At 40.5% G+C, this 11,913-nt stretch overlaps 1 protein-coding gene across 1 annotated transcript; it reads right to left on the bottom strand.

Moving 5' to 3' along the window:
- Window positions 1–5,195: 5,195 nt before the first annotated feature.
- Window positions 5,196–6,173, bottom strand: LOC306848591 (melanocortin receptor 3-like; the record flags this gene model as incomplete). Its single annotated transcript, XM_079383234.1, has 1 exon — window positions 5,196–6,173. One exon carries the CDS (start codon window positions 6,171–6,173, stop codon window positions 5,196–5,198), a length of 978 nt encoding a protein of 325 aa, XP_079239360.1.
- Window positions 6,174–11,913: the final 5,740 nt, after the last annotated feature.

Here is an 11,913-nt window from a genome sequence, read left to right as displayed (position 1 = left end):
ATAAACTGAACAAGAGGAAGAGATATCGATTGAAAAAGTTTGTCACGAAAATAAGAAGGGGGGAACTCCCAAGAAAAGGAAATTTCAATAAATTTGGCTAATGATGTGTAAACCACTATGGGTGATTATTTTTTTTATTTATTTTTTTCTTCTATTCTTTCTATCTGTTTTTCCCTTTTTGTCCTTTGTTATGGAGGTTGTAATGGTAGGAATAGTAGGAACATCAATGGGGGAAGAGACAGGGTTAGAAGAGCAATGCTTTCTGAATTTATTAATTTAAATGATGTAAAAGTATTTTTTTTACAAGAAACCCATTCTGATAATAATGAAATCGAGTGGTATAGATGGGGGGAAGGAGAGTGTAGATTAAGTCATGGAACAAATTTTAGTATGGGTGTTGCAATTCTTTTCTCAAAATCTTTAGATTTAAAAGTGGTGATGACAAAAGAGATAGAAAGAGGTAGAGTTTTATTAGTTTTAGCAGAAATTAAAAGTGTTAAATTCCTTTTTGTTAATGTGTATGCTCCAAACATAGGATTGAATTGTGAAATAACATTTCAAAAATTAAAAGATGCAATAAAAGAATTTGATGATGGAAATGTATGTGTTGTAATAGGAGGTGATTGGAAATTTTTTAATGGATAGGAATGGGGAAGAACCTCACTCGAAATCTAGTAAGCTACTTCTTGATATTATAAATGATTTGAATTTGGAAGATGAGTGGAGAAGTAAAAATAATTTGGTGAAGCAATATACTTGGGTAAATATATTAGATTCTGTTGTGACAGGAGCTAGATTGGATAGGTTATACATAAGAAAATCAGAAATGAATAGAGTTATTAATACTAATATATTTCCGAATGGTTTTTCAGATCATCATATGGTGACTTTAGATTACAACATTGCAAAAGTTTCAAGACCTAAATTTTATTGGCATTTTAATGTAAAATTATTACAAGATACTTGTAATAAATACTTGCTGTAAATATTTGAGTTGCCCCTCTCCTTTGAATGACTCCTCCCCTTTGTGTGGCCCCTCCCCTAATCTCACTCCAAACTTTCGCTATAACTTGAGAGCCCTGTGTTTACGATTTAGAATGAATGTAAAACTGACATTTTACAGACGTCTGTCAGATGTTTGTACACAGCAGATGCTTTCCAGATCAAGCAATCTTTAACAGAAATCTTGCAGACGTAGGCCTATGTGTGCTATCTGAGGAACTGGCTAAAATATCCTGGTTTTGGCTTCGTTGTCCTATACTGACGTGCTCTCTACAGTCCACATACACTAGAAGGGATATGTCCGGAAAACAAAAGTAGGCTATGTTACCTATTAGATTGTTTTATTAACGTACACCTACCGCAACCCTAAACCTAATCTTGCAATAATGCAAATACAGTAATTATTTGTTGTTCACCGTGACAAAAATACCGATGTGCATATGTCCAGTAGGACAATCTGGCAGCAGGCCTATCAATGCCTTCATGCTATTGGTCAAACTACATTTTAGTCATTACCTCCAGCAAGTATTTTAACAAAAGAAAAACAAAGCTAGAACCCGGACATTTTAAGCAACTTAAAATTTTAGCCAGACATATCTGGGAAAAAGAGGACGCAGTGTCACCCACCTACATAAAGCTGTTTAGGTAGGATATTGTTTTTAACAAATACACATTCAGGTAGGTTATCTTTATTCGCCCCACAAATTCAATTGTTTTCGACTACTTTTTTTCTCCATATTGAATATCCTGTTCTGGCAAATTGAGAATTGTGCACAACTTTGAATCAGAAAATGTTCCACAAAGCTCAAATAGACAAAGCAACTAGAGTTTAATTTGACAGTTTTCTTCCTTCTGAAGAGTAAAAAAGAGATTTCGGATCGCAAAACTTTCAAGAAAGCAGAGAACCAAAAGAGGGAGAGAAATGTCAAGTAGCTTATTGACCTCAAGCGATTAACAAACTTGCATTCAAGGGATAGTTTAGCCTACCTAAAATGTATATTCTCATCAATTACTCACCTTCAAGTTCTAAACATATGACTTTCTTCTGCAGAGCACAAAATAATGTATTCTGAAGAATGTCGGTAACCAAACTACTTTGAGTGACACATTGTGGACGCTGGACTGATGTTTTTCCAAGTACTTTGTGAGTGAGTGATCACATAATGAGATTTTCTCCTTAACGCGATTCTTTCATTAAGCTGCAGGGGGCCCCAAAGCACACAATAATGACTCATTCATATGCGTTCTCCGATATTTCTTTCCTGGTGAGAAGCTTTCAGATCACTGCCATAGGATTTCTGCCAACTCTCATGTACTCAGTAACATAGCTGATGTGTGTATAGGTACCCAATGACCTTCCCCCTGCAGTGCAATGGAGGTGTTGTTGTTGTGCGTTAAAGGCAAGAATATGCAGAACAAAAAGTTCAGCATTTTGTGTCATTATTGACCCCTGTGGTTATCAGTCATACATTTGCTTTGGGGTTTGCAACAGCATAAAGGATGCCAATTACACATACTAAACCTCAAGACATCATGTGAGTGAATCACTGGATGCAGCCTGCTCTCACTTCAGGTCTACAACAATTAAGGTCCCAAAAGTGTGAAGGCAAGATCATTAACGTCATTAGCTACTGGCCTCATTGATAAGTGATAAACATTACTTTCTTGTTTTCCCCCGCAGCTCTGAAATTGATGGATTGTCTCTTTCTGTTGGTATTGTATGTACAGTAGCAGCCTTGAGGCCCGTTCTACGCTCTAGTGTTTCTGTAGCTTGACTGGTAGAGCTCAGCACAAGGGTTTGACTGATAAAAGCCAAATGTATGTTCACAGTCAGTTATTTATTTGCTTTATTTTAAATACATATGCTTCAATGGATCCATAACAGGCTGAATTATGCTATGTGTCATTCGTAAATTTCACATGATTTCATAGTATAGTTCTTTCTAAATGTTAGGGAAGGACATATTTTAATCCAACCTTTAACCATTGCAAAGTTTTTCATAAGATCCAATGTTTATGAATTCTACTATGCTGCATACAAGTAACCATTAATGGATCATTATGGAAGGATTTGAGTTCATTTTCGATCAACACAGAAGTGTTTATTCAGGACAATTGAGTTTATCTGACATTTACTAAGGTTCACAACAAACAAGTAACTCCACTGGGAGAATAATAAACAAAATATTGACATTTAAAGCTTATGTAGGCAGATAAACTCCTAAAGATTGCTTGCAATGACTGAGGATAGTGTTGGATTTCTTTTATCTCTGTTCATCTCACGGTTCACCTTACAGTTCAAATTAAATCCCGGTATGATAACACAACAACACTTTGCATTAAAAGCGTATGTGGTGAGAATAAGAAAAAAAAACACACATATATGCACACACAAACCCTTTTAATTAACCTAACCCATTTTAATTTACATGTTTTTTTGGCAGATATTTGCTGGAGTTTGTGTCCACAGATACAAGTCAAGTGCTAAAGCTCATGCGCTAAAAGAGTTCATAGAGGCAAGCACATTCCTAATAACATTGCAGTGAAATTCAATACAAGTCAGTTAAGCAGAATATCAAAGTTAAACCACTAGACACCCATAAAAAGTTAACTGTGTTGCTGTTTAATGGAATAGGGATATAAGTCAGAGCCAGCATGTGCTCTGACACACAGTGAGGTTGTGCTTTGGGTGACCTGAGTTTGAATCCTTTGTGGTCTTTCTGGTCTTGTTCACTTATGTCTTTTCCACTTCTCCCCCAAAATGAGAGCTGTTTGGTGTTGGAACTGACATGTTTAGTTGCATACTGCTGTCTTGAGTCTCTGACTAAAAATAAATGAGACCCCAGTTACATTCCACCTCTGAAAGGCAAAAATAGAGAAATTTGCCACTTTGACATGCAGCTAAATGATCCACACATGCTGATTGCAGCTGTTGGATTGAGTTTGGCAGCATATTGTTGATAATTGGTGAAAGTCCAAGCTGAATCTGATTCCGACATCTATGTGAAGCAACAAAGTTAGCAACACCTCAAAAAGACACACAGACACCTAGGAAGTGCCCTGATGTTTTTGATGTCAGCAAGCAAGTTTCACCATAGACTGTTTCCATTTCATCAGCTTTGAACAGAGGCATTTATACACCAAAAATGCTCGAACACTGTCACAGTCACAGATACCTAAAATATACTATATACACATTTTGTACATAAGGTACCTGTGGGGTCCAAAAGTGTGACACCACAAGTGAAAATGTTTTTCTTTTTTGCATTTTAAATTAGCGCTTGATAATTTGAGTGGAAAAGATAAAATGAAAAATCAATATGATCTTCAAAATCTCTTATTATTTGGTTTGTCCTCTATTTGCTGTAACAACATCAACATTTGAGCTTGCATGAACTCCACAATTGAACTCCAGTTGTGGAGAACCCAATATCATATGATCCAGTATAAATTGAGATGATCCAAAAATCTTTTTTTTTTTTTTTACAATTTGATTGGTACAAAAACCAAATCAAATTTACTATTTTTTTTTTTTTAGAAAAATAGTAAGCATAAAGATCCGCACTTGAACTTAGCCATCAGTGGGGCGTAAGCAGATCATACGAAAATGCACAAATGAGATCATACAAATTCACCACCAATTCACCAAAGAGTAAAGCAGTTACAAAATGCTATGAGATTGTCTAGGCTTCACCGAAAAAACACAGTCAAATGATCAATGTCACAATCATTTGAATAATCACCTAGAAATAATACAGAATTTCAAATATTTCATATTAATGTCAATCATAGTGTCTTTTTAAAATGTTGTTAAATCTTAAAACTGTCCATTTATTTCAGGGTTTTAATGAGATTTTAAATTCTAGATTTTCAGTGTAGTTTCAGACTGTCAGACCCCACTGCATAATGAATACACATACACACGACTAACACATAACTGATCTGCCCTTTCAGCAAGCGATAGGTCACATTCGATCTACCCCCCAGTTCTCTGATTTTCTTGCAGCTCCTGAGCTTTCCAAATCCTTGATAGTGGTTGACAAATTTCCAGTCCTTTTTTCTGAATTCTACGTGTCTGCTTTTTTCCATCTCCTTATCTCTTGATAACATCATTATGACCACCACGCTTTGGCATCTTCTCAAGGTAAACTTTTTCTTTGTACATTCAGTCTCCTTTCAAATCAGACATTTATCTAAAGTGGAGGCTGACAGCCAAAACAGCACAATATCTCCTTAAAGGTCTTCCTCATTTCCAGGCTGCGGCAGGCGTAGATGAGGGGGTCAATCACAGAGTTGCACATAATGAGAACCAGGTATGTGGTGAAGTGTGACATGTAGCAGAGGCAGAGTGGATGGTGCGGACAGGACACCAGCAGAATGAGGTGGAGGAAAAATGGTGCCCAGCAGCACACAAACACGCCGAGGAGGATGGAGATGGTCACGGCTCCCTTCATACAGCTGTGCTGACGTGGGGCCGAGTTGCCAGTGGCAGCTGGGGGTAATGCTGCGATTCTCTGGACATGAAGTCTGGCGAGAAGAAACATGTGTACGTAGAGAGTGGCCATGAGCACCAGCATGGCAAAGAACATTGTGATCAGACAAACAATCACGGTCTTGCTCTCAGAGTACACTATGAAGACGATCCCACAAACCACGCACACCAACCAGATCGCAGCGATGGCCACCAGCGCTCTGCGTACGGTCACTATGCTGTGGTAGCGTAAGGCGTAGAAAATCGTGACGTAGCGGTCGATGGCAATCGCCAAGAGGTTGCAGATTGATGCCACGAGAGAAATGCAGATCATTGAATCAAACACATTGTCCATTAAACGCACAAAATGGTCACTGGCCACCAAAAGACGACTGCTTAGTACGGCAATGACAATGGTCTCCAAAGAGTTCGAAACACTCACCAACATGTCCGCGGCAGCCAGGCTGCACAGGAAAAAATACATCGGAGAGTGAAGGTTCTTGTTTTTGACCACGGCCAAGATGACGAGGACGTTCTCCAGAAGACTCACAATACCCAAGGTGAGAAAAACCTCCGCCTGGATCTGAACTTGCTCGCACAGCGCCCCTGCTGGAGGATCAACAGTGCTGCCATTAGGAGGCAAAGACGTGCTGTTTGCAAGTTTCTGCCCTTTAAGAAACTGCAGGTATGAGTCGTTCATCAGGATTTTTTTTAAAGATAAATAGATGGGGAAGAACAGATAGCAGATTAGGGATGGGAATTACAGAGGAAACAAAAAATTTAAGTAGAAAAAATTATAAAGAGTAAAAAAAAAACTGATTCAGATAATGGAATAATTAACAAAAAGCTGCAGGTGTAGTTAACAAATGTTGCAGTTCTACAGATGTTGGCTTAAAAAATCCTCTGCTGCTCTTCTGCTTGTTGTAGATGCTTCTGTAAAGATGCTGTGTGATACAGAGGCTCGGAGCAAACGGACTCTCTCTCACAGCCACTGTCTGTACGTCAGCAGATGCAGCCACCGCCTGCTCTTTGTGTGTTTGCTCAAGATTTTAAATGAAAAATGTGGGTACGTACACACACAGACACACACATTCATAGTGCATGGCAACAGGCAGGTGTGTGCATTTTTGATCCAAATTAATAAGTAATTTATTTAATATATTTTTCCAAAGCTAAGTTACGCTTAGGTTTTTATTATTGCCATTTATATTAACCTTCTAATGCTTATACACTATGGTGCATAGATGAGTCATGTTTATATATCATTGTGTTGGTTGGCATATTAAAAATGCGGTGTTCATGTACGAAATACCTTGCAAGGGTCAAATACTTCCATCTAGAGCATGTTTAAGTAGTAAAACGAGCTATATTTAAAAATACTGCACTGATAATTGGTAAAGGAAACAGAGTCTCAAAAAAACGATTTTAAAGACTGAAATTCTTTTTAAATGCAATTTAAACAACAGTGTGTATGCCCGAGCAAAGTCAAACACACCAGTATAGTGCATGTTTACACAGAAATAAAAGCTTAATTCATATTCTGAAAATTGGAATTGTTCACCTAAAAAATTCAGTTTGTTGAATACTCACCCTCAGGCCATCCATTTTTTCAGTCATCAGAAGAACACCAATGCATCCTCTGCATGTTTTTAATAACCACTTTTCATTCGAATGGCTTCATCTGTGGCTATTTTTAAGTCTAAAATTAAAAACCTATTTGCTTGATAAGACTTTTAATTCTAGTTGAAGCACTCTTTATCCTTGTCCTATGTTTTTGTTGCATGTTATGATGTATTTTTTTCTCCTTCCTCTTTTTATTTTTCATTGTGTTATTGCTGTTTTTAGTTATTCTATTGTAAAGCACATTGGTCAACTCTGGTTGCAGTAAATAGGGCTACTTAAATAAAATTGCCATTGCCATGTTTGTAATAAATAAATCTATCATTGAAATGTTCTTAACTTCAAACTGCTGCTTCGATCTGGCTAATACGAGTTTATCATATTGCCTTCTCCAGTGAAAAGTCATCTAGTCTGAATTAGGAGAGAAATCAAGCACGGTTTAAAGTTAAAATGCCTTAATGATGGACTTGTTTATAACAAACAGCTTTTGCATCAGAATATGTAAATTTATTGACTGAAGTCGTGTTGATTATGGATTACTGTGATGTTTTTATCAGCAGTTTGGACTCTTCTGGAGGCACCCATTCACCGCAGAGGATCCATTGGTGAGGCAAGTGATGTAATGCAAAATTTCTCTAAATCTGTTACAAATCGGGGCGTTGGGGGGGACTGGGAAACATTATATTCATTTTACATTAAAACCATTTTCTTTTTTGTAATTTAATAAATTATTCACCAGATGGTTTGTGTTAATAACAAAGTAAATAATTTTGATTGAGTTCTTTCATGGAAGTGATTTGTAATCACTTGTTCTCTTCCAGGAACTCGAGCTGCGTCGAAAACGCTAGGGGAACGTCTTCAGCATGACCGCGCTCTGAATACATGTGTAATCTGTCCAATGGAAGGGCGAGACGTCACGGGCGGGTGACGTAATTGACCAGGAAGCATAAAAGCACGTGTGGTGGAACCGGCATCAGCTTTTTGTCATTCAGCAACCGCTACTCTGTGTGTGTGTCTGTCGATCTGTGTTGTGAGTCTTATTTAGTGTTGTTTGTCCCTACACAATCACTTGAAATAAGCTCCACAATGTGTGCAAGCACTTGGGCGAGAGCAGATCGCATTACAGGCTGTATGTTCCTCCCTGCAAACGTTACATCACTGCTGGGGATACACAGTTCGTGTGTGGTCTGCTTGAGAGCAGAGCACGCAGAGTCAGTTCTCGAGAGAGAAAACGCTTTGTGAGCATTTGTCACTGCGTCTGCTTGCTCTCGGAAGGCTCTCTTTGAGGAGTGAGCTTTCACTAGCGTTCTTTGCGGTGCCGGTACCGCTTCTGCCGAAGAAAAAGAAAAAAAGGCGGAGCAGTGGCTGCGCTCGTGGGAATCGCACATGGATCAGGTGGAGGGAATGAAGACGGGCGAGCCCCTATCTTCTTCCTTTCCCATCAGATCCAGCGTCCGCTTTCTGGGATGGGAAGCCCGCCCTGCGGTTCTTCCCCCCCCAGAGAAAGGGCCCGACGCTCCGCCTGTCTTCCGAAGGACGTCGATGAGCTTTGTAAAGCTGCAGTGTTTGCACAATCATATTATGAATGACAACATCATTATATTCGTGCCGTCAGCTCTAAGTAATGGGGCTGATTGTGCTTCTCCCCGCTGTACGATCTCGCAGTCTTGCCGCTGCTGAGGCACGGCGGCGAGTGAGATCGCGGGGATCGCAACATGGATCTGTTGGACAGGTTCGCCCTATCTCCCCCTGCATTCCCCAGATCTAGCGCTCTCGCTCGGGGGTGGAAGCCAGCGGTACGGTTCTTCCCCCTTTGAGTGAGAGCTCGCTGTTGCAGCGCGCGTTGCCGAGGCGTTGGTGGGCAAGGGGTACGCGGCTAACCATGGCGGTGTTACAGGCGTACCAAGCCGATCTACCTGCTTAAAGAGCTAGATGAGGGATAGAAGCTCATATCTGCTATTTCTGAGCTCTGTAGAATCGCTGGCCTCTGTGGTTTACCCTATTTGACATGAACTGAGACGCCCCGCTTGCGCCTTCTGGCCTGTTCGGCGACGTACCAGGAGGCCCGTATACAAGCGGCGGTGTTCCAGCGGTTCCTCCCTCACCGATCTCTAGCTCTGGGGGCTGCTGGGCGGGAGCAGTCTGGGTCAGGGACCTCTAGGACTAAGCCAGATCTGCGGACCGTACTTTAGTCTAAGAGGTCCTCGGCCAAGAAGCCCTGACAAGCGTGGACCAGGGCTCACGAGGGCAGGCCCCTCTGGGGAATAGCGGGCTACACCTCATTATATGGTGTCCGTCTCCCCCCAGTGCCCTCGGGAGACCAGTCTGCCAACCCTGCCAGAGTTCCGGGGCGCAGCTGGCTCCAGCGAGCGCTTCTCTCAGTTACTTCCGCCCCGAAGTGTAGCGGAGCTCAGAAGCTCGCCACCCCTGCGGGGATCTCTAGAGCTCCTGGTTCGGCTTCTCCTGCCGGTCCTCAGCCTTCAGGGCACCGAGCTAGCAGCTCTAGGTACACCAGAGGCCAGTCTCGAGAGACTGGTTCCCTTAGTAGACCATCTGGCAGCGTGTAAACTACTGCCAATGTGTCTCAGCGGGTCCTGCGTATTGTAGAGAGAGGCTATCGTATTTAGTTCGGCGCTTCGCCGCTGCCTTTCAACGGGGTGATTCCCATGTTGGTGGACCCCGAGCAGGCTCCGGTCATGGAACAGGAAATAGACACTCTCTTGAGGAAGGAGGCCATCGAGGTGGTCCCTCCTCACGAAAGAGAGTCCGCGTTCTACAGCCGATACTTCATAGTTCCCAAGAAGGATGGAGGGTTGCGTTCCATTTTAGATCTACATCATTTGAACCGCTCAGTCAGCAGACTGAAGTTCAAGATACTCAAACAGGTAAGTATCTCAGATCAACTCACTCCGCACTTTTACATCAATGTAAGATATCAGAGACTGAATCAGACAAAGTGAAGAGGCGTTCAGAACATTGAAACCTGAGGAGCTGGAATTCAGAGAGGCTCCAAGAAACAGGATGTCATAAATCTGTCCAGATCCGACCACCAGCTAGTTTGAAGCAAACTAACTAGCAAGCCTCTTTCACAAAACAGCTTGCAACGTTGAGACAAAAGAATACTTATTAATAATTCCAATTCAAGAAGGAGACTGTCAAATTTGTTGAAAGTAATCAAGACTGATGGCCGTCACATGTAAACCTGTGATAGAAAATCTTGAGCTACAGACTCTCTTGGGCGGGTCTTCTCCCATACAAGACAAAACAAACCAAAATTCCTTTGTCTAAAGAACATGTCTTTGTTCTCCTTAGAACTACACAACGACTTTCTTTTTAATATGCCCATAAAATCATCCTAAAAGGACATTTTTATGTAACCCACATATCATGTTTTAATCAAATAATATGTACATCTTTTTAATCATTATTTAATAGCTGAAGGATTCAAATGCATGTTTGATATGTATGAGTTTGAAAATTCATGCTTTAAATGTTTCTTCCAATCAATTCTTTGTCAAATGTATCATAGTCTTGTTATAGAAATCGATGTTAAAAGTATACTTTGCAAGAGCCTGTAAAGTTCGGACCTCTGACTGAACAGATAACAAATTGATTTATGATTTGGTGGAGAGTTTAACAGAGTTTAAAAGCTCAGGACACCATCTTGGCCTCTCTTGGCTCTCTCTCTCTCTTGTCACTCTTTCTTCTTTGTAAAAATGCTCTCGTAGTTACTCTCTCGCTTCACTTTTGCCACCGCGTGCTCTGGCCCACATGCCAGCTGCTACCGCAATGGAAAGAAAACAACTTAGTCTCGTCACATCCTTTTATTTTTATTCTTTTACTTTAGGTTCTTTTCTTTCCGTGGAGTTTCGTGTTCTAATGTAAGTTTGCTACAAAGTCCAGCACCGACTGCACTCGCTTCAAACTTCGACCAGACCAACTCCGCATCCTCAGCCAACGCCCAAGACCTCACTTCAAAGACTACTGAACTCTCAACCAATCAGACACTTCGGGAACCCCCTGTCTGCAACGACGACACAACCCCTTTACACAGGCAAAGCAAGTACCTCCAGATTTTAACTGAATCAGGTGCAGTTATTATAAATCTTAGCCTCATTGAGAAACTCAAAGCGAGGGTTAAATAAGTGATTGATGGTTGTTCAGGTCTATGCAATTGAATATATTGCTGTAAACTTGGGATTTCACATTTCCATTCTCTTAAACTCATCCTTTCCTTACTTTCTCTCTTTCTGCAACGTGTGAATATGTGAATGCTTGTGTTCATGTGTTAGATTAGTTTGTCTTAGGTTTATATAAATAAAATCTGATTTATATTGAAAAGAGAAGTATCTTGTGTTTTCTGCTCACAAGTTAATGTCTTAATCTGCCGATTTTGTTACTGTGCTGTTTAATAGTGGTTTCACTATATTTGAATTTTAATATCCAGTGCAGAGTTTGTTATACAGCTCGTTCAGTGAATAGCCGTAACACTGATTCTGTTCAAATCCCTATAAAATCATAAATTATTCCCTTTGAGCTAAATTAAACTATTTCTTTAAATTACATATTAATATTACTTGTATTACGTTTACATTAACGATTGGTTGATTCTAGCTCAATCGGAGCAGCTGGCAATTTGACATCGAGATGTCATTCTCACACACTTGAAAGAGCTGGGGTTGAGACTGAACGCCAAGAAAAGTGTGCTTTCTCCAGTACAGAGAACCACTTATCTAGGCGTGGTGTAAGATCCGACCACGATGCAGGCACGCATGTCCCCTGCTCGGTTTGAGTCGATCCTCACGTCAGTCAAGAGAGTG

Source organism: Barbus barbus (assembly GCF_936440315.1).
Source record: "Barbus barbus genome assembly, chromosome: 28".
NCBI lineage: Eukaryota > Metazoa > Chordata > Actinopteri > Cypriniformes > Cyprinidae > Barbus > Barbus barbus.
The sequence above is the reverse complement of the archived record's forward strand: the minus strand, read 5'-3'. Positions and strand labels throughout refer to the sequence as shown.